The sequence below is a fragment of the Podarcis cretensis genome, assembly GCF_951804945.1.
Source record: "Podarcis cretensis genome assembly, chromosome: 15".
Classification (NCBI taxonomy): Eukaryota; Metazoa; Chordata; class Lepidosauria; order Squamata; family Lacertidae; genus Podarcis; species Podarcis cretensis.
The window spans coordinates 43,177,741-43,203,636 of record NC_137185.1 but is presented as its reverse complement, the minus strand read 5'-3'; the positions used below and the strand labels follow the sequence as shown (position 1 = coordinate 43,203,636).

The following is a 25,896-nucleotide window of genomic DNA, read 5'->3' as shown; positions in this document are numbered from 1 at the left end:
ATCATGCGGCTGGCAAGCGAGCTTTTATGCGTCCCTTCCCCCGTGACCCTGTCGGAGAAGGAAGCTAAAACCTGCGTCTCAGCTGCCTGCAGATTTCATTCCAGCCCAATGCAGGGAAACAAACAGCTTGGGGCTTGAAGCCGGTGGCCTCGGGGCTGGCGGGCTTGGCTGGGGAGCCGGCACTCTTGACCCAACGCAGCCCTCCGGGACCCCCCCCCCGCCCCCCTCGAGGAAGCCCAGCTTGCTTCTGCTATGGAGAGAGAGATCCCCGTCTTACGAGTCCGGTGAGAAAGGGAGCCGGGGGCTGGCGGGGAGGGAAGGGAAGGGAAGGGAAGGGGAGCGCGGGGCGAGGCGGAGCGGGGCTGGTGCGCCCGGACTGCCAAGGTGCGGACGGAGGGAGGGAGGGAGGGAGATGCTGCCGGAGCGCTGACGCGAAGTGACGCGCCTTTGCATCAGCGCCGGCCCTTGGAGCGGCTCGGAAGGGCCGCGGCTCCGCTGATCCTAACAGGAAGAGAGCAGGGACAAGTTTATTTTGGTTATGCATGGAGGGGGGAGGGAGGGGGGAAACGAGCCTTGAGTGAGGACAATGAGGGATCACATGATCTCAAGATGCTGGATCGCAGCAGCTGGTCTTGGCGGCGACGGAGCTGGGTCGCTGATCCGCCTCCCATTGGTCAGGCTCCAGTGATGACTTGAGATTTTCGCCTCTGTCCTCATCCTGCGGGGAGGAGGGGCGGGAAGGGCAGCAAAGCAACGCCAGGATGGAAGTAGTCGAGTGGGGCGGGCTGGAGTGGGATTCCAGCACAGCAGAGCTTTTTCGGGGGGTGTAGAGTGCTGCAAGAGGACCCGTCCAGCTGGGCTGGGTGCTTGAGGCCAGGGCGCAGGGGAGCAGAGTAGACTGGTCCAGACTTTTGCTAGAGGTGAAGTATAGGGAGGGTGCTCGTTAGCCCACATACATTCTGTGGACTTGTGGGGAGAGACCGTAGCTGAGTGGCAGCGCAGAGTGCCCCAGGTTCAGCCCCCGATTCCCAGGCATCTCCAGGTGAAAAGGCAGCAGGTGATGGGTTGAGAGAGAGCTCTGCAGGAGACACTGAAGAGCTGTTAACTATCAGGGTTGATGAAATCTGACCTGGTATAAGGCCATGGGGGTGAGATAAAGCTGTCTGGGCCAGGCCCTGGTAAAAGAAGGCCAGCCTTACAAAATACAACCATGCACTCCGTTTGTGCAAAGGAACCAACCAGACATATATTTTGCTTTTGAATCTTGTGTGGTTCTGTTGCATTTGGGCCAGTTGTTCCTCTGTCTGACATCCCTAGAGCCCAAGGCTACTGCAGGCAGAAACTTAGTGGCCTTGTTTTGTCCGTGCCCAGAGGAGACATAAGAAGGGGCAGAGAGAGAAAAGTCACTCCTGCAGCTTGCTTGAAAAGAAATTGTATCTCAGATCTACATAACTTGGCATGCAATTAGCTTCAGATGACAATACTGGCCCTGATCCACTTACTATGTGACTTGCAATTGTTTGAAAGTACACAACCTTCTTTGCAAAGGCCATAGTATGGGAGGGGTAGCTGGTGTCTCTGAAGAGCTGAAGGCAGAATCCTTGGATGTGGAGTCTTCATTCTCCACTGAACTCAATAAGTTTTTTGAGTGCTCTCTGGTGTGCATTATGATAGAACCTTTAGTATGAAGTCCAGCTGGCTGGGGAAATATGAAGAATGGGTAGGTACAAACTAGATACCAGAAACATCTGTTAGAAAAGTGAAGAGGGCATTGGGGAGGCTTGAGAGAAGCATTTTTACTGGACACTGTCAAGCTAAGGCATAAAAACCTTTCCCCCTTTCATAGGTACTCAGTATCAGGGACAGCAAACAGGCAAAGGAGGTGGATAGATGAGGGGATGGGCAGGTTCAGAATGATGAAGAAACAATAAATGGATATAAAGAAAACTGGCTTGTTTATGTATCTGATTGTATAATGCAAGGGTAACAATTACATAAGGAGCTGGAAGAAAGTAGAAAACTGCATATACCTACCGAATATGCTTGATTTCATCTCAGGTCTGAAGTTGCCCCCCTGTCCCTTTTTACCATTGCACTATCACTATTTGAGGGCTGTTCTTGTTTTTGCCATATTCATCTCGATCTACCTGCGACCTTGTCTAGACCATTTGGGGACATCTAACATCTAGGCTGGATGTTTTCAACTCCCTTCTCCTTCCCAGGGTATCCATGTCAATAGCAGAACCAGGCTTTTCTAAGTCCCAGCAGCCAGCCCTACATGAATTCCTGAACTTAGGGAAGGGCTTTTGCTATTGTATAATTCTGCTCTCTCTCTCCCCCCCCCCCCCCCATTTAACAGAGCTTGATGTTAGGTAACTGTGGTGCACAAAGCTTTTCTTATTATTGTTTTTGCCCTGCTCGCTCCTAAAGAGCCTCTGCTGCCTTCCCCATAAATTGGGGCGGAGAGTGATGAGAAAGGGATGAATGGCCCAAGATGAAGGGGAAAGGTGCGCGGGGGGTGGGGTTGAGGAACGTTGCAGCAGGGCGGAGAGCACCGAGGGGGGCAGTGCGTGGTAAGAGCGGCTGCCGGAGCTGCATCCCTCCTCCTCCTCCCGCCCCCCCCCCGCAGCCCGTGGCAAGAGCCCCCTCCCCGGAAGGCCCGGCCGACGCGCCGCCTGCCCCCTGTTTTGCTCGCTTTCGGCCAATGAGCGGCGGCGGGGCTGCGGGGCGGAGCTTGCGCGGCGCTCCCGGGAGGGGGCTCTCCTTTTTTTGTGAATGAAAAGAGGCGGTGGGCGAGTCTCGGCGCAGGACTGCAGTTCGCGCCCCGTTGTTGCCGCCGCTCAGTCGCACCGCGGCCGCCCGGGAGGAGGGCGGAGCATCGCCGGCCGAGGAGGGGGCGCAGCTTGGCGAGGGCTTGCAGGCGCAGCCGGCCCGGGGCGAGGAAGATGCTGCTGAGGAAGAGGCAGCGGCTGCCGACGCCGCGCGAAGGGGCGCATCCGCTCTGGGGCCGACGCGGACTGTTAGGTCCGAGCATCTGAGCCGGAGAAATTCAGCATCGGCCCGGCAGAGCAGGATCCGAGCTGGGCGCTCGTGCCCGCCACCATCATGTCTCCGGGGAAGAGGTCGGCTCTTTCCGCTGCAAATTGCCCCTTCATACGTGTTGGCGTAAGTAAAGCGACCCCCGCGGGACTCCCTCGGCTTCCCTTCCGTTATTGCAGGCGCGGGAGCGGAGGGTCAGGCCAGGGTCGAGGGTCCGCTAGTGCCGATTTTAGGTGGGGTCGGTGAAAGCGAAAGGGGAGCAGCGTTTCCGCCAGTCTAGCTAAACCCGGGCGGGCGCGTGTGAGAGATGCTAGGCGCGCACAGATTGCACGAGCCTCTCCAAAGAGCATCGCGCACTCCTGGCGCTGTTCTTGGGGAAATGGTTTCAAACCCACAGGCACGCCTGGAGAGCGGCTTCTCTCCAACGCTGCGTGCTTTCCTTGGGTCTCTGTGGGTAGTTGCTGCACTGCCAAAAAGGGAAACAAACAATCGGAGTGGTCGCGCTGCTCTGGCGGGACTGGGGTGGGATTTGCAAAAAAGGAAAACAAAGCAAAACCGGGCAGGGTGGAGAGCTCTGTTCTGCTGCAACGGCAGGCTTGGCCAGGATATCTTTCATTGCATAAACCTTTTCGCAGTGTGTGGAGAGCTGTGTGCGTATCGGGTTTCTCTCTTCCTTCAAACAAGCCAGCTGCTCGTGCAGCCTCCTGTACTTTGATGTCCTTGTACTGTAATGTGGAAGAAATGTGCAGTGTGCTTAGAGAGTAATGTAGTGTGTGTGTGTGCACGCGCGCATATGGGTAGACATAAATAAACAAGTATTTGCGCCCCACTCCGCTTCGTTTGCGAAAGCATCGCTCCTATTAAGCTTTACCTCTTCAATCTTCATTAGCATAATTTTGCAGAGTAGGCACTGATCGTAATCTGCAGAGTTCTTTGACCATGCCTCCCTTCCTGGTCTCTGGGGGGATGTTCAAGCCCGCCCACCCTTCTTCCTCTACAACCCCCCCTCCCGGAAATGCTCCGTAACCAAGGGATATTTTTACTAATTATTTTTGTTGCGCTATTTCTCCCAGTCCCCCATTTTGTGTTTTGTGAAATGAGATTGAGTGGGGTGGGGGCACATTTAGCCTGTCGGTTGCTAGGAAACAGGTTAGGCTCCCTGAGAGATTCTCTAGTTTCCTTGGCAACCGAAGACTGGGGCAGCTTGAAAGGAACACAATTCTACTCTCTCCGAGAGATAGCGGGGCAGATTTGATGGCAAGGAACTGAGGACATGTCACCAAGAGTGGATGGGGTGAGGGACAGAAAAAGGGGGCACATAGAGGAATCAAATGAGCAGGAATGACCAGTAGTCGTCGAAAGACTGCCATTGAAACAAGAGGGAGTTGAGATAAAGGAGATAAGAGGGAGTTGGCAAAGGAGATAAGGCCAGAGAGTGTGTGTGGCAGGAGATGTGCTGGGAGGGAGGGGAGCATCTGGATGTGGTGGCGATTACAGAGCCTAAGTGCAGGTCCTAGAGAACAAAAGCAACTAATGGATTTTGTGCACTCAGACAAAAGAGCTACAGAAATAGACAGGGGCTGAAATGGAGAGGAAGAACGACTTGTTTGATTATCTCTCCTACTGGTGTTGGGATCCTTGGAGAGAGGGTTTCTTTTTAGGGGAGGGAAGTGGAATCATAACAGCAAGGAAGGAGAGGGGGGAGGAAAGAGGAGAGGCACAAAACAACAGTGATAGGATTTGTCTGGGCCAGGATTGTCCCCCCCTAAATGTCACATGGGTGCTAGTTTGCTGACCGCCTCCACAGCTGCTGCTGCTGCTGCAGGAGTTTCACATGGCACTTGCCTTCAGTTGCCTTTATTCCACCTCCCCACGTGTCTTGCGCACTCATTTCGAAATCCGCTCCCACTAGGAGTGAGTTCTTTTAACTGTTAACACACCCAAGGAGCTGACTGTCACAGAGGGAGAGCTTGCTGCTAACTCTTACTTGGGTGAAATGGGTTTGGGCTTCAACACATCCTGTTTTGTGCTTAAGAAATAAGCTATGAGGCCAAAGCCCACAAGGAGATTTGGGCGTACATGAAAATCTATTCTGCCTCTTGGTTGTGATCACAGACTCTGCAAAGAGAGGCAGCCACTATTCGCACACCAAACAGGAACTGGCCCAATTCTTTCCCTGTTCTAAAATTTGCTCTTTGTTTCAGCAGACTGCATATTTCTGAAACATATGAGTAACATCTTTATAATACCTATTTATTATTTTCTCCTCCTTTTCTCCAAGGAGTTCAAGGCAGTATGTATGGTTGTTCTGATCAGATTTATTGTATTTCTATGCTGCTATTCATTCAAATGAATTTCAAAGTGGCTTACAAACAATAAATAACAATAGCATTATAGAATATAATAGAACACCACAAATATAGGATAGTGCAGCCCAGGGTCACCCAGTAAGCATGTTAGCTGCATAAGGTTTTGAACCTGGGTCTGCCTGGTCCTAGTCCAACACTGCAACCGCTACACTATTTTTGATTGATACAGTTGCACAGCTCAATTTCCTAGCTCTCTTGCTCTTTTCCCCATGGAAGGCTGGATTCTCCAATTCACTGAGAAGCCCTATAAAGGTGTAGTTGAAGAGCTGAGGGTTCTCAGTGCCTCTGGGGCTGAGAATCACAACACAATGTTATGCAAGTATATTCCAAAATAAATCCCACTATATTCAATGAGGACCTTGTCTCAGGCAATTGTGTTTGGCTGCAGCCTTAAAATAAGGATGAGGAGGTGCTGGCTGTCCACCTCTTATTGGAATGCAAACACCCATGAGCCTCAGACAGGCATGATGGGAGCTGCAGTCCATCAACATCTGGAGAGCCACAGGTTGCCCATCCCTACTTTTAAACCTCAGTCAGCTTTCACTCCATTGTTGCATGAAGACAAACTGCCCGTTGTCCAACCTCCTCCTACCCTGGCAGGGTTGCATATCAGGAACTTTAAAGATGAAAGACTCACAGTGTGTCCACAATGGCAGCACATGTTTTGTTTGTTTTGTTTTTTGCTAGGCATGTCTTGTGTGTTCACATTTTTATCACAAGTGCTGTTTTGTTGTTCTTGTTAGCATCAACAGGCACCTGAGACTCAGATATTTTAGGCCTATTTCTAGGTGGTGCATTGACTACCCTCTGTCTTTTCAGCACTCACTGGCTGAGAAATTAATTGCATCTTTTTAACTGTATTTTTTCCCCTTGCTCCTTTAACCATTTGGCAATTATCTTTTATAATAATAGTAAGAAGATCACTTTGCCGCACAATAAATGTACGCTTCTTTCTCCATGTACAACACAAAGTCCTCTCACATCTTTTATGGATGCTGTGCTTCTGCTGTGAATATACCTTAATTCCCTCTTCATGAGAAGATGTTACACTCCCCCAGGTAGCCCATTCATTGCTATTAGTGGTGTTGTGTGGGATGCAGTTCTATGCATGGCAAGGGCCTCTGTTGACTGTAGCTTGTAATAGCCATGGTAAAGGTAAAGGTACCCCTGACCATTAAGTCCAGTCGTGGACAACTCTGGGGTTGCGGCGCTCATCTCGCTTTACTGGCCGAGGGAGCTGGCGTACAGCTTCTGGGTCATGTGACCAGCATGACTAAGTTGCTTCTGGCAAACCAGCGCACGGAAACGCCATTTACCTTCCCGCCAGAGCGGTACCTATTTATCTACTTGTACTTGATGTGCATTTGAACTGCTAGGTGGGCAGGAGCTGGGACCAAACAATGGGAGCTCACCCTGTTGTGGGGATTCGAACTGCCGACCTTCCGATCGGCAAGCCTTAAGCTCTGTGGTTTAGACCACAATGCCACCCATGTCCCTTAGTATCCGTGGTAGCAGAGAGCAATAAGAATACCTGGGCAAGGAAGCACTTCTGTTGTTAGATGAGTGGAAGTTCTGATCCTGGAGTTCTTGAAGGCAGGATATGGCAGGAAGAAAACCTTGCATTAAGTAAGTTAATCAAATGTGTCAGGCCACAGTTACCTCTCCAGCTCCCCAAATTAGCTCATCTACATGAGATGCTGAAGAAGTTGTCTTATTCTCACAAATTTGATAAATGGTGAAAAATTGTTTTTGAACAAGAATATTAATTGTGTGAATAATTGTCGCCTATGTGCTGTACGGGTTGCACAACCATCTACATGAGATGGCAGCAGATAACAGCAAATTTGTTCCGTCCATGTGCATCAAAGACCCTCAGCTATGTGCCAGGCATTAGGACTGCATACAAACCATACATTTATAAAGCATGCTTCCTCTCTTGACCCAAAAAAAGAATAATGGGGATCATGTTTGTTAAGGGTCCTTGGGTTTACAGCTCTGTGAAGGGGAAACTCCAGTTTCCAGGACTCTGGGGGAGGGGTGGATACCATGGGCATAGCAGCAGCTTTATAATTATAATTATTTGATCAGAAATGTCAGAATCATGGAATAGTAATGTTGGAAGGGACCACGAGGGTCATCTTGTCCAACCCCCTGCAGTGCAGGAATCTTTTTGCCCAAAGTGGGACTTGAACCCACAACCTCGAGATTAAGAAATATCCCCAAAAGGTAATGCCATGATTTTAAAACGTATTTCCACTGATCAGGTTGTTGGGGTAGAGGTTGTTGCAGTATGGCTTGGAATTGATGAAACTGGGCTGAACTACCCAAGCCTTTCCAGAGGCTTTTACCTGTCCGGCACCTTAGTTAGAAGACTCACAGGCTTCTGCATGCAGGATCTGATTCTCAGCCAAGGGGAGTTGGCAGCACCCCAGTAAAACTAACAGCCACTCTGATTTATGCAGGCTGGATTGCTGAGTGGTGGTGCTCAGCCTTTCTGTGCAGAAGCCTGCTATGCACTTCACCTCCAAAGTCCCCCTGATGCAATGGAGGTTGAAGGATTACCAGTGCTAGCACCATTTAGCCTTTACTTAAGAACTTTCTGCGTTGTAAAGGAGAGGAAAGTACATTGAAAAATCCTCTTTATACTTTTAGGATAGATGAAGCTGTACCTGTTTAATGTGGATTTTTGTTGTCATTGCTGTTTATTGGGGGTTTATATCTTTCTTTTTCTCTCTCTCTTTTCTTTTCTTTTCTTTTCTTTTCTTTTCTTTCTTTCTTTTCCCAGGTCCTAGCCTAACACTCTAAGATATTCCGTCCCAAATGCCAGTTGTTGCAGCCGCTTGGGCAGACAGGCAGGAGCTTGGCTGCTCTGCAGTTGCCCTGTTATGCCCCAAAGGCTGCTTCTATTATGCAAGTGCATGCACACACACACACACACACACACACACAGAGAGAGAGAGAGACTTGTGCAAGCACACATGGTTGTGGAGCAGAGGGGGGGGGGATGGTGCTGTGGGTGGAGAGAAGGAAGGGATAAATTCCATGATCAGTCAGGTGGATCTGGAAGTTTTTTTAACCATTGCTGGAAAGGGAGGGACTGGTGGGTGGGGGAATCTCACATGAACAGGCATGAGAGATAAAAAGGAGGAGGCAGAGGCAGCTAGACTCAGATTGGCAGGGCCTGTGGTCTTATCTGAGGCTAAGGATGCATGCTTCAGAAAGATTCCATTTTAAAGGGACCCTGCTTTGGATGGAGAGGTGTAGAGCTGCCTGGGCTCCAGGCCCCTCAGGAAGGCTCTTGTTTGTTGCTCTCTGGGTTCAGTGTGGGCTGCATCAGTCTGGAGGAGGGCAGCTGTCCAAGTCTTCTGCATCTTGGGAGGTTTGTCATGGGGGTGGGGAGGAGAGCCCTTCTTGTTTGTGAGGGACAACCAGGTTGGGGAGCTGGTGCTTGGGGCATGACTCCCTGCTAGAGGAGATTATTTTGGACACATTTCTGGAGCAGGCCATTCTGTTCAGCTGATGTCTGGAGGGACACAAATTCGGACAATGTGGGAATCCTGCTGAATTGGATTTGGGTGAGGTGAGCTTGGCAGAGGAGAAGACCAGGGTTGCTTGCTTCGTACCAGTCTCTACGAAGCCAAAATGAATTGCCAGAGTGGCCAGGTGGTCCAGTAGCCTCTGCTCATCCTCCTGCCATCAGAAACCAGAAGAATTCAGGGCTGCACACTGGCTTACCTATATTCCATGTGCATTAAAAAGGGAATATCCAGTAGGTGTTATGTCTCAGACATCAAATTTTAATATACTTGTTTGAGTTAATTTCTTTCATTGTTTCCTTGTGTTACTTCATATTTATAAGCTTTTGTTTTGTGTTGGTTGGTTGGACGACATAAAAAAAACTAAATTTTTTATTTTGCTCTGAACTCCAGTTTCTGCTTTAGTAAATTTTGCCCATGGCAAGATTGGAGGATAAGGCTATCGATGGCTCCTAGACATGACGCAGTCAGAGGCAGTAATGTTTCCGAATGCCAGTTGCTAGGAAGTCCAGAAGGGGAGAGGGCTCTTCCCCCCAGACCCTGCTTGAGGTTTTCCCACAGACATACTGGTGGGCCACTGTGAGAACAGGATAGACTAGATGGCCTGATCCAGAAGGCTGCCTCCCTCCCAGGGTGCTGTTTGTTTTGGACTTTACATCCATTTGTGGAATCTGCTCTTGCTGCACTGTTTTCTCAGTGTGGAATTATTCTGTTTATGAACTGGTACGGAGCAAGGGAGGACAGAACGAAGCACAGCCCTGCAACCCATTGTGAAACAGTGAGCTGGTAAGACTGCTACTGCTGGGTAGTCTTTGTTGCAGGGTGCTGTAACAGTCAGCAACATGGCATTCCTGGGAGAGTTTCCTACCTTACTTTAAGGTCATGGGCAGCCGTAAGTATTTCAGAGTCTGGGGGTAATTCCAGACTGTTGCTATTTTGGGGGTAGGAACTTCCAATCCTGCAATTTTCTCTGGCATAACCAATCTGCTTTCTTCAGAATTAGAAATCATGCAATAAGGAAAGTAAGAGGGAAATGCACCAGAAAGTGTGGGAAAACTATTGCCAAAACAAACAAGATGAATTTTAACAGGGAGAAATGTAAAGTATTGCACTTGGGCAAAAAAAATGAGAGGCACAAATACAAGATGGGTGACACTTGGCTTGAGAGCAGTACATGTGAAAAGGATCTAGGAGTCTTGCTTGACCACAAACTTGACATGAGCCAACAGTGTGATGCGGCAGCTAAAAAGCCAATGCAATTCTGGGCTGCATCAATAGGAGTATAGCATCTAGATCAAGGGAAGTAATAGTGCCACTGTATTCTGCTCTGGTCGGACCTCACCTGGAGTACTATGTCCAGTTCTGGGCACCACAGTTCAAGAAGGCCACTGACAAACTGGAACGTGTCCAGAGGAGGGCAACCAAAATGGTCAAAGGCCTGGAAACGATGCCTTATGAGGAACGGCTAAGGGAGCTGGGCATGTTTAGCCTGGAGAAGAGGAGGTTAAGGGGTGATATGATAGCCATGTTCAAATATATAAAAGGATGTCACATAGAGGAGGGAGAAAGGTTGTTTTCTGCTGCTCCAGAGAAGCGGACACGGAGCAATGGTTCCAAACTACAAGAAAGAAGATTCCACCTAAACATTAGGAAGAACTTCCTGACAGTAAGAGCTGTTTGACAGTGGAATTTGCTGCCAAGGAGTGTGGTGGAGTCTCCTTCTTTGGAGGTCTTTAAGCAGAGGCTTGACAACCATATGTCAGGAGTGCTCTGATGGTGTTTCCTGCTTGGCAGGGGGTTGGACTCGATGGCCCTTGTGGTCTCTTCCAACTCTATGATTCTATGATGTAATACCCCATTTGCAAAGTTGTACCACCTCGTCCTAGACTGTGCAAACAAATCAAGATGAATGCTCAATAAACTGTTTGTCTGGTTCTGTTTTTTCTGTGTTTCTTGCTACAGGTCCCAGTTAATGGATTCTGACATGGATTATGAAAGGCCAAACGTAGAAACTATCAAGTGTGTTGTGGTTGGGGACAACGCAGTGGGCAAGACCAGGCTCATTTGTGCCCGTGCTTGTAATGCCACACTGACTCAGTACCAGCTTCTTGCCACCCATGTACCCACAGTCTGGGCCATTGACCAGTATCGTGTTTGCCAGGAGGTGAGTGGTATCTTTGTCAATGGATAAATCACCTGGGAAATCTCACTGGTGGAAAATCAATACCTGGGCTTATAAGTGACACAAGCAACTGCTTTATCCTGAGTGAGACCAACAATCCCCCTAGCCCAGTATTGTCTACAGTGACTGGCCGTGGCTCTCCAGGGTTTCTCCCAACCCCCTTGAGATGCCAGGGATGGAACATTGAATTTTCTGCATGCAAAGCAGATGTTCTACCATTGAGCCACGACCCTTTCCCACCTCCTCACTTTAATCTGGTTAATCCTGGGTTTGAGGAGAATCAGATTTCCTCCAGTGATCAACAGTAATTCTGGGCAAAACATTTTTCTCTGCTCTGTTTTTCTGTGAGGAAGTTTCCATTTTGAAAATAATAACAATAATAATAAAATGAATTGACTCAAGTAATTAATACAGTGCTAATCAAATTGGGCAGCTTTAAAGTTGAGTCTCCCCCCATTTCTGTCCATACAGAGCGTGTGTGTGTGTGTGTGTGTGTGTGTATATATATATATATATATATATATATATATATATATATATATATGTATATATATATTAAACAGAAACGGATATCTCATTTTTGACATGCTAAAATTAGTAAGCCTTCATTTTTCCCCATCTGAAATTTAAACAATGTAAAGGAAGGGCATGTGATTGAATAGTTGTGTCCATTCTGAGAGTGCAAGCCTACTTAGAAGTAAGTCTCATTGCTTTTAGTAAGCTTACTCCCAGGTAAGTGAATGTAGTATTGCAACCTAAATTAGGTATATTAAATTTATTTTGCCCTAATCAAATCTTCCATTCAAATACTTCTGATGGGTAGAGTGGGGGAAGCTTTTGAGACTGTGCTCCCAATCAAATTAAATAATTGAAAAGATTTCTGGGGAGGGGGGTGAAATGTGGAGGAAAAAATTATTCAGCCCTTTCCTGAAATCCTGCATCACTGATTATCAGACTGAAAAGCTACTGGGCATTGCAGTCCTCCTAGTCCTTTCTATTCATTTGAAGTATGTAATCTTTTTGCCTTCTCTCAGGTATTGGAGCGCTCTCGAGATGTGGTAGATGATGTTAGTGTGTCCTTGAGGCTTTGGGATACCTTTGGAGACCATCACAAGGACAGGCGCTTTGCTTATGGAAGGTCAATATTGATTATCTGGTGCAGTGCTAATGATGAACATTCAGTCTTGGCTTAGAAGCTCACTGGGTGGTCAAGTGCAAGCAAACATTTCTCAGCCTGGTCTATCTTGCAGGATGGTTGTGTCCTGCAAAGGAGCCAGTTATGCCTCTCCTGGAGGGGTGTCCTTCATGGGACCCGCTATACCTTTTCCCATACAGTTGTCTTTCATTGCTGTGAGAAAAGCTTTGTGCTTCTTGTGGTGAGACAAAACCTGCTCCCACCCCTCACTTATGCTTTAAAGACCTGGCAATCACTGACAGAATCCTTCAGGGTGGAGATGGGATATGTAATGTGGAAGAGAAACAAAAGGGGAAGCCAGGCCTGATCTCTGACCCGATGGATATGTAAAGTGAGCAACAAGATGCTTGAAATCCATTACACAAAATTAAAACAATAATCTAAACAAGTGAAACTCAAACCTAATCCATCAACAGGAACACCAATGCTAAGCAGTAGAGAGCTCAGCCAAGGTAATAGTCTCAACTCTACTTAGAGATAAAAAGAATTATAATCACACAAAGGCCTTCAGAGCAAATGTCAAGTGGCCTTTGCAAAGTGTTGCAAGTTAGAAATGACAGAGCAGACTGAACCTCCCTAGGAAAAGAGTTCCCATGGATTTGGTGCAAATTTTTAAAAGGCCCTGTCTCAAGAAACCACACCCTGGATTCCAGGCAGTTAGGGGACCTGGAACAAGGTGTTGGAGGAAACCTTAATATGAGGCTAGATTGATATAGCAGGTGATTTTATATTATACTCCACTGGTGGGGAGTGGAATATCCTAGGAATATACTAGCCCTTCCTCAAAATACACACTATGTGTTGATATGTAGTAGCAGGCATCTCAGATGGAACAAGTGAAGTAATAGTGCCACTGTATTCTGCTCTGGTCAGACCTCACCTGGAGTACTGTGTCCAGTTCTGGGCACCACAGTTCAAGAAGGACACTGACAAACTGGAACGTGTCCAGAGTAGAGCAACCAAAATGGTCAAAGGCCTGGAAACGATGCCTTATGAGGAACGGCTAAGGGAGCTGGGCATGTTTAGCCTGGAGAAGAGGAGGTTAAGGGGTGATATGATAGCCATGTTCAAATATATAAAAGGATGTCACATAGAGGAGGGAGAAAGGTTGTTTTCTGCTGCTCCAGAGAAGCGGACACGGAGCAATGGTTCCAAACTACAAGAAAGAAGATTCCACCTAAACATTAGGAAGAACTTCCTGACAGTAAGAGCTGTTTGACAGTGGAATTTGCTGCCAAGGAGTGTGGTGGAGTCTCCTTCTTTGGAGGTCTTTAAGCAGAGGCTTGACAACCATATGTCAGGAGTGCTCTGATGGTGTTTCCTGCTTGGCAGGGAGTTGGACTCGATGGCCCTTGTGGTCTCTTCCAACTCTATGATTCTATGATTCTATGAAGTGGAAGATGGGTGGTTACTGAACCTAAAATATACATAAAAGCCCACTCTTAGGGTTTTGCTATCATGGAGCATTTAACCAAGAAATGAAACCCAAGTGGACATATGCAGATGAAGGGGTGGGGGCTATGCAAATAGGACCAAGCACATTTTTCTGTGACTCCAACCAAGTTATCTGGGACAGAGTAAATGCTCTTTTATCTGAGACAACCCCTTTCCATAAACACGGGGGGGGGGGCTGTTGGGACAGGAAGCAGCTTTAGCCTTTGCCCCAATGTTCTCCCCAAGTTCCTCCCTTAATTTGCTGATACTTAAATTAATGCTTGCCACACACTCCTGTGAGAACAAATAGAATTCTCCATGGGGGGGGGGCAATATACCACTACAGTGGTAGTGGTAACAATGAGCACAGGGTACACATAGACCCATTACAAACACACACACACACAATACACACACACACACATGGACAAACACTTGCAAGGACAGCAGTGGATTTGCACCAAAACCTTGGGGAAAGTTGGTGTGTGCATTGCACCTGGAGGGACTGGGTGTCATCCTGCAGGGTGCATGCTTGCACCAAGAGGTGCTGACTAATGTAAAGAGAGGGCTTGCAGAGACCAAAGTGATACCTAACTCTTGCCTCCTCTCTGTCCACAGATCTGACGTTGTAGTATTATGCTTCTCCATTGCTAATCCCAACTCCTTACACCATGTGAAGACCATGTGGTACCCAGAGATCAAGCACTTCTGCCCCCGAGCTCCTGTCATCCTTGTAGGGTGCCAGCTTGACCTTCGCTATGCTGACCTGGAAGCAGTAAATCGAGCTAGGCGACCTTTAGCCAGGTAGGAAATAACCCAAGGACGGCTTTGGTGGGCTGGGGAAGCTAAACTGTGGTTGGGCATCACAGGTGCCACGTTTCATAGACGACAGGACAGGAAGTTTGTGACATTCCTGGGCTAGAGCACGAAGACTCATGCACTTGCCTATGGCACAATGTCAGGTCTGTCCTCCAGTGCTACACTGTTACCTGCTCCCTGGTTCAGTAACACGGAAGACAAAGGTGGGGATGCTAGATTTAGATTTGACTTGTGGCATCTTTGTCAGAAAGGTTGGCCATCACTAGTGAGGCCATGGAAGCTGGTCTTTTAGGGCAAATGGGATCCTGTCCCACCAATCTCAGCCAGCCAGGCTGCCTTCTTACTTAGTCTAGGGGCTGACGCTGCTTGTCAGTTCCTCCTCCTCAGTCTTCTTGTTGCACTTGTAGAGCACAGCAGGGAAGAGGGTGGGGACAAAACTAGAATTGGTTCCATCTGTCATTGGCCTCCCTATATTCTGCCCTAACAGTCCCAATGGACACCAGTGACCACTGTAGTTAAGCAGAACAAGCAAATTGAATAATAGTCCTTGGTTGAAGGAGAAAGGCAGCATGTGCAGGGATTCAGTGTGTATCAAACCTTCTAGTGTACAAGTCTCCAGCTTCTGCAGGTTCCTGCTCCATCTACATTGTGGGCAGGGACAATTGGGCAACTAGTGCAGACTGTTCCCTGGATGGCCCCACACCTGGGTTGTTGTTTTTTAATAATACTTCTCATGCTTCCAATTTAGCTCTGGTTCCAGGGAGAAAGCTCCCTTGGCTAGGGCCATGGGACACATTCTGAGTGTATGGAGAGTAGAAAACAAACTGCAAAAATAAGAGAGGAAAGGCAGTAGGGGCAAAGGCAGGTACAGCCAGATAATGAGGACCCACACCTGATAGTTTTCTCCTTGTGAATTGCCGCTTTTCTACCTTAGGCTGACTTACCTCTGTCATTTGCCTTGGATTGCTGAGCAGATGTAAAACTAGTTTTCCCCTTCCTGGTTTTTTCCTCTCTCTCTCTCCAGACCGATCAAACCAAATGAAATTCTCCCCCCAGAGAAGGGGCGAGAGGTGGCCAAAGAGCTGGGGATCCCTTATTATGAGACCAGCGTAGTAGCCCAATTTGGCATTAAGGATGTCTTCGACAATGCCATCCGAGCTGCCCTCATCTCCCGCCGGCATCTCCAGTTCTGGAAGTCTCACCTGCGTAATGTCCAGAGGCCGTTGCTCCAGGCCCCTTTCTTGCCCCCCAAGCCACCCCCACCCATCATCATTGTTCCTGACCCTCCTTCCAACAATGAGGAGCGTCCAGCCAACCTGCTGGAGGACCCCTTGTGTGCGGATGTCATCCTGGTGTTGCAAGAGAGAATCAAAATCTATGCGCATAAGATCTACCTCTCCACCTCCTCCTCTAAGTTCTACGACTTGTTCTTGATGGACCTGAGTGAGGAGAGCCAGCAGGGGATGACAGGAAGCGGCACCGGGGCTGGTGTTGCTGAGCGGACCCTCCATCAGGAGGAGAGGCATCACCACGGCCGGGAATTCCTCCTGAGAGCTGCTAGTTTTGATATCTGTGAGAGTGCTGAGGAAGCTGGCTCTGGCCAGCAAAAACCGTGCCTTAGAGCCTCCACCAGCGATGGGATATTGCGGGGCAAGAACTATGGGGAACGAGGGCTAAAACGGGGGCGGATCCTCTCCTCTTGGAGCCGTGCCTTTGTCAGCATCCAGGAGGAGATGGCGGATGACCCTATGACATACAAGCCCAGACTTATGGTGGTGGTGAAGATGGACCCTTCCATCCAACTGGGGCCCTTCAGGGCTGTGCTCAAATATCTGTACACAGGAGAGCTGGACGAGAACGAGAGGGACCTGATGCATATTGCCCACATTGCTGAGCTGCTAGAAGTCTTTGACCTCAGGATGATGGTGGCCAACATCCTGAACAATGAGGCATTCATGAACCAGGAGATCACCAAAGCCTTCCACGTCAGGAGAACCAACCGGGTTAAGGAGTGTCTGGTCAAGGGGACTTTTTCCGGTACGCTCTAGAGCACTGGGTAGCCTTGTGGGACATGGCTATGGGGACCAATGTCGTTTGATTTCCAGGATGCGGGGGGCTGAGATGAATTTGGGTAATGAGCTAAAGTCACAGGGTGGGACAGGACATTGTTCTCACCCTGGCTTAAGTGTTGCATTGGAAGCCCTTTAGGAGCCACCTTTGTTAGGAAGAATGAATTAGTAGAATTTTTGATTGCACTACTTCAAATGTTTCTGGATGTCCAAGTTGGGGTTTTTTTAGTGTTCTGCCATGTAATCAAACTCCTTGCATGTGGTAAATAGTATGTCAGAAAGAAGATGCTTCGTTTTTTGAATAGCATTAGCTTTTTCTAAGCTCACCCATATAAATGAATCCTACTTAATAGAAAAAAACATTGGGAAAATGACTAGGGGAAACCTAGTCAATAAAAATAAAATTATTATTAGTATTTTTAAAATTATTATTAAATTATTATTAGGTCTTCTCTTTTTGTTTTTAGACTGGAGAGCAGATACAGATACACACACTTTAAGGTGGTAAAGTCTAGAACAAGCTTTGGCACTTGGTTCTGCTGAATATATGAGCTGGCCCTCATATAGCTCTTCTGAATAAATACAAAGGCTGCTTTTGCCACCAGATGGTTGTCTGTTCCATTACTCAGGGCTTCTTGCTGTTTCCTGTGCAGGAGCCAATTTAATTGTATTGTTGCTTGTCAGTCATAGTGCAGAAAATTCTGTTGCATTGTCCAGTTTCCTGCAATTCCCCTGTCATCCATATAGTTCTGTTGCTATGAAGGCCTGGTGGTTGTTACTGGTGCTATTATTTGGGGCTACAATCACTAACGTTCAATGAAATTTCCCTTCTGATTAATCCTGTAGATCAGGGGTGGGGGACCTATAGTCCTCCAGATGTTGTTGAGCTCCAACTCTCACCAGCATGACCAGTAATAAGGGATTATGGGAGCTGTAGTTCATCAACGTCTGGAGGGCCACAGGTTCCTCACTTCTGCTGTAGAATAAACACAAAGGCCAGGAGAATTCATTCCCTCCTGTCCTGGCCATTTCTGGATTATGTGAAATATCATCATTATCCTATGCCTCACCCAGTTCCTGTTTGTGGGATGCCGGAATTGCCTTTTTAAGCCTTAGAAGCCTTTGCATCATATTTACAGAGAAATTCTCAACATGTTTACTCAAATATCTCATTATTGTTTCATGTGATAACTTCCTAGTAAATGTGTTTAGGATTGTGCTGTTGGTTTTGGCTAGCTTTGGCACAACTTGCTAGCCATTGAGGTTGTAGATAAGCTTTGCTGCATAGCTAAATTAGGGCATGATATGGAAATTTCATTGAATGTTAGTGATTGTAGCTCCAAATAGTAGCTCCCAGAAAAAGATCAAATAGATATAGAAACCCAAAACTCACAGCTCAAAGCTAAAAGATTATCTGCACAATTACTTTGTAGATGGGGGAAATTGCTGTAGGTGACTTTATTCCTTCAGTAGTTTTTTTTTTTTGGGGGGGGGATATGTTCTTATGGAAGTGACATCTTCTAGCCCTTAGCATCTCATTAGTTTTCTCTGAGTTGTATACGGTGCTAGTCCTATTCAGAGTAGATCCATTGAAGTTAATGGCCATGACTAGCTTAGGTTGGGCCTACTTTGAGTAGAACTCAAGTTGGCTACAACTCCCTGTTACTATGTGGTAGTAAAGCACGGTCCACGAACATAAAAACATTTGCTTATGTTTCTTTACTTGTTTGCAGATGTCACCTTTATGCTGGATGATGGTGCTATCAATGCCCACAAGCCCTTGCTAATCTCCAGTTGTGACTGGATGGCTGCTATGTTTGGGGGTCCGTTTGTGGAGAGCTCAACCCAAGAGGTGAGGCCACCGTGAGCATGAAAAGCTCCAGACTGAATTATCATCTCTCTAGTTTTCCAACTTAGACATAGCTCCAACTAATACTTGGACCCCATTTCATACTGTGTGCAACTTCAGTTTTTTGTCCACACTACATCTGAGCAGATCTTTTGATGAGCAAATGTTTTCATTTCTTTCAGCTGCTGAGCTAAGATCCCTGGGGTTCGGGAGGGAGTAGAGTGCTTCCTTTTTACTTTTTACACAGTACTCTCAGCATCCAGGTTCAAGGGAAGAAAAGGGGAGATGGTAGGGAAGGGTTTTAGGGCAAGTGCCATTATGTGGGGCTTGGAAGGGAAGATCCTATATGTTTTATACAGTAATAAGGGATGGACTGGGGACAGTGCTCAGATTATAGGGTATCCAGCTCCCTGACCTTTTGTGGTTTTTAGAAGGCTTTGGGGACACAGTTTGGCTAAAAGGAGTCAAGACTTACAGTTTTTACTGAGGGCCTCCTACCTTTTCTCCCACAGTTTGAGCTCGCTTCCAGCAGGGGAGCATTGTATTGAAAGCCAACCCTATGATGAGGTGGCCATTTCAAGCAATAGATTTTAGGTGCCAGTAAAGGTGGCAGAATGGGAGACAGCCAGGACCCACCAAGAAGCCCTTTTATACAAGCTCCATGGAAATAAATGGAAGCTGTGCAGATTATGTCCCATTTTAATGAGTGAAGAGGAGAAATACTGCTTGAATTTTCCAACTTCAGAAAGAAAATGTCCTTGGCCTTCACTGTGGCCAGCACTTTGGAGAGGTCCTTTCCCTTCTGAAACCCTTGCAAACGGCAGACAAAAGACCCAATCTGTGCAAGACTACCTATTTTATGTCAACCTTGGAACAACATACAAAGGGACTTTTAGGACCCTGATTTGCCTATTGCATTTTCATATGGCAAATTCACACCCATTTACAAGAATACATAAATTTTGTAACCTGGGAATGGTGGTGCCCATGTATCTTTTTCACCAGGATGTAAACATTGTAAACCAGATGCAGAGAGGGAGCTAGTACCTTACTAGGTATGCTGATGTGTGTGGAAAATATGCAACTTCTGATGCCCTGCTGTATATTATTGAGGAAGTAAAATGATCACAAACTCTGCAGTTTCCATGTCTTGTCCCTCTTGGGGCCCAAGCAAAAGATATGGTAGGAACTGGCTGTGGCTGCTTTCAGAGTGATGTGAGTGTCTTCTGGACAGGCTCCATTCTGGCCTAAAAGTATAAGAAGATCCTGCAGAGAAGAGATGAGGAATCTGTAGCTCTCTAGATGTTGTTGGACTAAAAATTCTATCAGCTGCAGTCAGCATTGCCAGTGGGCTGGTATGATGGGAGTTGTAGTCCAGGGGCACCTGGAAAGCTGCAGGTTCCCTATCTCTATTGTGAAAGCAACAACAATCCATCCCAGTGAGTAGGGGGGAAACCCAGTAGCCTCTTCTCAGGGCAAGCTTTCATAGGGCTCAAGCAATATCACATGACTCACTCTAGTCTATAGCTATTAAAAGAGTTTTGTGCTAGGCTGCCTGAACACTGTATAATTCCCCTCATTAGCCAGAGCAAAGGAGGTGGTACACAGGCTGGACTCCCTGCCCTCAACCATTGGGCTGAATAAAAGGGTAAATAGAAGTGAAGAGTTGTTGTATGACGAAGGATGAGCACAACTATGCAGTTTTTCTGTATCTCAGTATGTTGTGAATTTAACCCCTCTTGTGTGCATGCCCTTGCTCTTACAGGTGGTTTTACCTTACACCAGCAAGAGTTGCATGAGGGCAGTGCTGGAGTACCTGTACACGGGGCAGTTTTGTTCCACATCAGACCTTGATTACATGAAGCTTATCATCCTTGCCAACCGCCTGTGTCTGCCACACCTAGTTGCGCTGACAGGTAATACTGGGGAGCTGCAAGCACAGTTCTGACTTCATAGCTGTGATCAGGCACAATATGGGGCAATGAAGGAGCTTGTGCCTTCTGCTTAACAGCGTGAAAGTACTGTGCTTTGATTCTTCTCCTCACCTTTTGAAGTGACGTTAGCTTAGGAAGGGGTGATGTCGTTAGGTGTCATTGTATGATATGGAGAACCTTTCCGGAAGGCACTGATGGGATGATAGGGTTTGAGGCAAGTTTTCAGTGTTCAAAGCAGGCTTACTTGGAGATAGACAACAAGGGTGTGACTTTCTGGCTGACCAATTGCTTGTCTTGGTCTGGCCGGCAGGTGGCACCCTGTGCCCCTCTTCTGTCCTCTCTCAGGCCCCAGAATGAGGAGAGGCTGAGCTGGCAGAATGAACTGTTCTGCTTGAGAGAGGAGGTGAAGTATCACATTTGTGAATGCTCCATAGTTTAAAAAGTTTCCTTTTTAAACAAAAGTAGAATGGGCTGACCTAGAACCTCTCCCCTTGATTGAGAAGCTTGATTTTTACTTGCAAGGTTTAAAACAAAAACATTAAAAAAATGGCAGGCCCTGCCTGACCCTGAAGGGGTCTGTGTCTTATTCAGTGGAGTGGTGGGCTGCAGATGCTGAGCTCTGATGATGATGTTGTGGAGCGTGTCAAGCGCGAGTACAAACCCACTTAGTATTTATTGACATACTGTGGCACCAAATACATAAGCAATTCACTACTGTCCACAAGATTGCTTTCCTCTGGAGTTGCCTATTTTATTTTATGTAGGGAAAAAAAATCATGTAGAAAAGCAGGCCCATGTGCTTGTTAGGACAGGATTCAGTTTTGTCTCAACAAATACAAAGTGAATATGGATTTCTTTTAAAACTGGGTAATTTAAAAGCAAGCAAACAAACTCCACAGCAATAACCCCACAGCTGTGTTAGAAAACTTAGAATCCAGTTTCTTCCTTGCTTAAAAACTGAAAGAAAAAGATTAGTCTTTACCTATTCTGCCCTATTAGTCAGGAGGTCACACTGATGCACTCTGACCTTATTGTATGTGTGTGTTTTTACAGAACAGTTCACGGTGTCTGGTCTGATGGAAGCAACTCAGATGTTAGTGGATATTGATGGTGATGTCCTTGTGTTCCTGGAGCTGGCTCAGGTATAATAAACAGCTTGGTCATAGTGAATCCGTAGTGATCCCTTGAGGTCAGTCACATTGAACTCTGAGACTTGCTTCCCAGTCAACTTGTACAGCAGTTGGCTCAAGGGGTCAAATCTGGCAGGTTGTCACCAGGGACTCACCTGTCAGTTACACGTCACATGACTGACAGGTAGGCAGGGTCCCCCACCACACCCCTGCTCACCTGCTTCAAAGAGTGTTTGCTCTTTGCAGCAGCTCAGCTTTAAGCAAGAGGGTAGGAGCAGCAGTGGCAGGTGTGGGAGTCCCCCCACGCACCCACCTCCCACTAAGGAAAGAAGTGAGATCAACTGATGAGCAGGGATTAAATTCCACTGCCTTGGCTGTGTGATCCTGTTCCCTGTTGGGAACAGGGCACACAGCCAATCCAAGATTAAATCCTGCCCTTCTGCCCATCAGCGAACGTTACCAGTGGTAGGTGTGCTTTGGGGGAAATGTCCTTGTGGGTCAAGCTGGACCCTCTGGTGGGCCAAGATTGGCCCATATGCTGAAGGTTCCCTACCCATTCTGTACAGGATTGCACTGTTAGTAGCCCCAGTCATTTCCTTAGCAGTACTGGCTAAATTACCCTGTGGTGTTGTGCTGTGACTCATGTCAATATCTTATTTCCCCCCTCCCACAGTTCCATGGTGCCTACCAGCTAGCCGACTGGTGCCTCCATCATATCTGCACCAACTACAACAACATCTGCCGCAAATTTCCTCGAGAGATGAAAGCAATGTCAGCAGGTAAGCATGGAAGAATTATGAGTTGTGCAATGCCTTGGGTGTCCATGAAGAAAAGCAACGAATAAGATTTTTATAGCTGTTTCTTAAACATGCACAAGAGTATCAGTTTGTAACCCTTGAGGCTTGTTCCCATCCCATTCCTTCTAGTAGGGTTCCTCATTGCAGTTGCGGATCCTCAGGGTTGGCTCCTGTCTGCGCCCCTCTTCCACTGAAAGCTGTTCTAACCCTTTCAGGTCAATGGCTGATGCCATCTAGTTTTGCTGCACATAAATTGCACATTGACGGTTCAGAGTTTTGCAAACCATCCACGTCTCCACAGATTGCTTTTCCCACAAACTTCAGCTGCATCTTTGCAATTCTGACTTTTCTTTTTTAACTGTAATAGCAGGCTTTTAAAGTTCCTTCCTTCCTCCCATTGCAGAGAACCAGGACTATTTTGAGAAGCATCGGTGGCCCCCAGTTTGGTACCTGAAGGAGGAGGACCACTATCAGAGGGCCAGGAAGGAGCGTGAGAAGGAAGACTACCTCCATCAGAAACGGCAGCCTAAGAGGAGGTGGCTCTTCTGGAATGCCTCCTCTCCCGCCCAGTCACCTTCCTCATCAGCAGCCACAGCTTCATCTTCATCTTCCTCCTCTTCCTCTGCTGTGGTCTGAGAGATGCACTGCCCCTACACACACACACACTCCTCTGTCTCTCTTGAGAGAAGGGAGCCTGCCACCCTGACCAACATCTGGCTTGACAGGCTTAGAGAGGACACCACCAGCTAAAACCCTCAGTGGAGAAAACAAGCATGAATGTCCCTGGGAGGTTAGCAAGAACCTGTGCAGGTGGAGCTCAGGGTCTGGAGCATCCTACATCTTCACCCAGAGCTCTCTCCATAGGGTCCCAGTCCTTGCCTCAGCCAGTGTTGGCACACAGCCGTTGGAGGCTGCCTGGGTGGAACGGCAGGCGAGCCAGTTTTCTTTAGAAGGGGGCTCACTCATCTAACAGGACACACCTCATGTTTACAGGAATGCAAGAGGTTTACTTTGAAAATCTGCTACAGTACAAGGAAAATGCAGTTCTTCATTGATTTGAGGGTTCCCGCACCTTTGCAAAAAAGAAATAATGGGTTGCCTCACACTGTCCGCCCCTCCGCACCATGTCATTTCAAGCTGCTGAAGACAGGCGCTGTGCCCCAGATTTTTTTTTTCTGGGCTTCTTTTCATGACAAGGTGATCATTTTTCTGTTGCACGTCCACCCCTGGGGCCTAGCTCTAGGATGTTTGCTAGCAGCAAGGCACAGATCCACAGTTTGGGAGCATCCAACATCTGTGGACCCTCCTCCTGAGAGGCAGGCCCTGCTAGAGGAGGCATAGGCCAACAGATGCTTCAGTTCTGCACTGAGACTGAATTGCAACAGGAACAAAGTCCTAGAACACAGAACATGCCTGCTGTGGCTGGAAAGAGGCTGTTTTCTTTCTTTCTCTCGTTGCTTGCACACTACCAAGTTACCAGGCTGGCTAGCCCAATGAGAGCAAGTTAAGAAAGTTGGCAAGGGAGTCTCTTCCATCCTGGCCTGTGCTGGCCATGTTTGGAAATGTGCTGCTTCTGAAAGAATTGGAAACTCCAGCAGCTGACACTGTTTTTAATGAAGCAAACCAATACACCAACTTGGATTTTAGTGTGCAAGGTTGTGTTGTAATAAATGGTATTTTGAAAAGATGCTTGTGGCCTCCGTCTCTGATTTGGAGTGAAGGATCATGCTCCTTTCTGGGAAACCTCTGGTGTTGTGAAAGTGGGTGGAGTGATCTATGTAAATTCTATCATTGTACAGTAGCCTGGTCCTCCGTCCAGACTGGGAAGAGGCATGACCAAAATTCAAGGACATTCCAGCTGGGTGGAAACTTTTGAGGAGGGTGTGTGTCTGGGGGCAGACCCAAGGGACAGTTGGAAAGCCACACTTGGCCCCGGGGTCCCGTCCCACCCCCAAAAGTAGACAAAGACCTAGCTGAATAGTATGGGCTCTACTGATTCACTACCAAAACTGTTACAAACTCCTGACAGTTGACAAGCTTTATTTAAATTGTAAAAGGAAGTTTGAAAATATTTCATATCACTGATCCACCATATCCTTGAGAATCCTGCTTTTCTCCCATGCTATCCCAAGCAGTCTCCCACCTAGGTCTGGCTCAGCCCCACTAACCCTGGTTGCTGCCTTCTAAGTGTCACCTGAGACCCAAGCCTAGGCATACATGAAACCTACCTTGAGAATATGTGTACAGACTGCAAGGCAATGTATACCATTTTTAAAAATCGTTTAATTGCTTTGTACAGCTCCAGTCTGGACACTTTACATAGCTTCATAAACAAGGTAAAAAGCTTCTGCCTTCAAATAAGTTGTTTTTGACTTTCAACAGTAAGAAATGGCAAGGACAAAGCAAAGCACTAAAAGTTATTTTATATATTCACATATCAAACTTGGTTTTTTCAATCTGTAGTATCAAAAGAATAAAATCACTAAAAACAGAACACCTGAATATAAAGACATTAATATACCATATCTAGAAATAAATACAAACTTCAAGTAATTTTTGCCAAACAGGCTACATAATTTATCAAGCATATTCTGCTTGTTCCACTAACCCATAGGTAAGTATGGCATAGTGTTGCATTTGGAACAGCTAAACCCAGGTCAAAGGACTCACCTGTTCATTAAAGCTTAACCAGTCTCTGCCTTACCCAAGTTGGGTGGATAAGATGGGTCACCCACGTGCACATGTCTGAACTGCTGGAAGCATGCCAGGTTGCAGTCTGTGCATGCTTAAGCCATACTCAGCAAACACTTTCAAATGCTTCTGCAATGATGTACCTTCTTCCCCTTAATAGATGTTTCTCCAAAACAGTGCTAATGTGCAAAAGAACCATAGCACACTTCTGCATAGACGCTTTCTGCATATTTGCCACAATTCACTCCTTCCCATCAGCTTCTGCAGTCAGGTAGTTCAAACAGGCCAAGGGACTATGCTAATCCCACTTACCTAAGAACAGGTGGCATTAAATGCAGTAGGATCTACAGTACTTAAGAGTATTTTTCCTTAACCATTTGTCCAAAAATATGGAGGCACTGCACACAGAAATCTCAGCAGCAAGAGAGCATTCAACAAGATAAGCTACCTTCCTCCGTGAATTTGTCTAATCTCACTGTAAAGCCCGAGGGCAAGGATAGCCATGTCTTTAAGTGTCTGTACAGCACTTGGAAAAAGCATTAAACAATACTCAAGCCAGCAGCATGTCCTTGTGCAAGCAAATTCCATCAACATGATGTACAAAGGTATTTTTGCTTGATGGTCAAAGTTCTACTATACAGGAGCGGGGAGGGAAGAATCTCATTCCACTTTTTGCACATCATCTATTTTGTTTTTCACAAAATTTATATACCGCCTGCTTGTAATAAAACCTCAAAGTAGTTTACAAAATGTATAGGGACAATCGTTAATCATGCGCCTCTTTTGTCATCTGGCCCGAAATTAAAAAGCAGCTGACATTTCAGTCTCTTGTTGTAGGGAAGGTTCTCAGAT

General features: G+C 47.1%; 1 protein-coding gene across 7 annotated transcripts in view; it reads left to right on the top strand.

Annotated features, from left to right (window-relative positions):
* RHOBTB2 (Rho related BTB domain containing 2) overlaps window positions 1-24,040 on the top strand; it is a 62,960-nt gene extending 38,920 nt beyond the window's left edge. For 4 of the 7 annotated variants that reach the window (XM_079955031.1, XM_079955030.1, XM_079955032.1 and 1 more), the window contains exons 3-11: window positions 10,907-11,108; window positions 12,161-12,264; window positions 14,374-14,559; window positions 15,599-16,611; window positions 18,377-18,495; window positions 20,258-20,408; window positions 21,480-21,568; window positions 22,230-22,335; window positions 22,757-24,040. In XM_079955031.1, coding sequence (XP_079811157.1) covers window positions 10,907-11,108; window positions 12,161-12,264; window positions 14,374-14,559; window positions 15,599-16,611; window positions 18,377-18,495; window positions 20,258-20,408; window positions 21,480-21,568; window positions 22,230-22,335; window positions 22,757-22,989 — 2,203 coding nt within the window. In that variant the 3' untranslated portion in view covers window positions 22,990-24,040. Of the gene's footprint in view, window positions 1-58; window positions 285-2,904; window positions 3,166-4,215; window positions 4,334-10,906; window positions 11,109-12,160; window positions 12,265-14,373; window positions 14,560-15,598; window positions 16,612-18,376; window positions 18,496-20,257; window positions 20,409-21,479; window positions 21,569-22,229; window positions 22,336-22,756 lie in introns of those variants that run through there. The other 3 variants (XM_079955034.1, XM_079955036.1, XM_079955035.1) reach the window with 3 other exon arrangements.
* The last annotated feature ends 1,856 nt before the right edge of the window (window positions 24,041-25,896 follow it).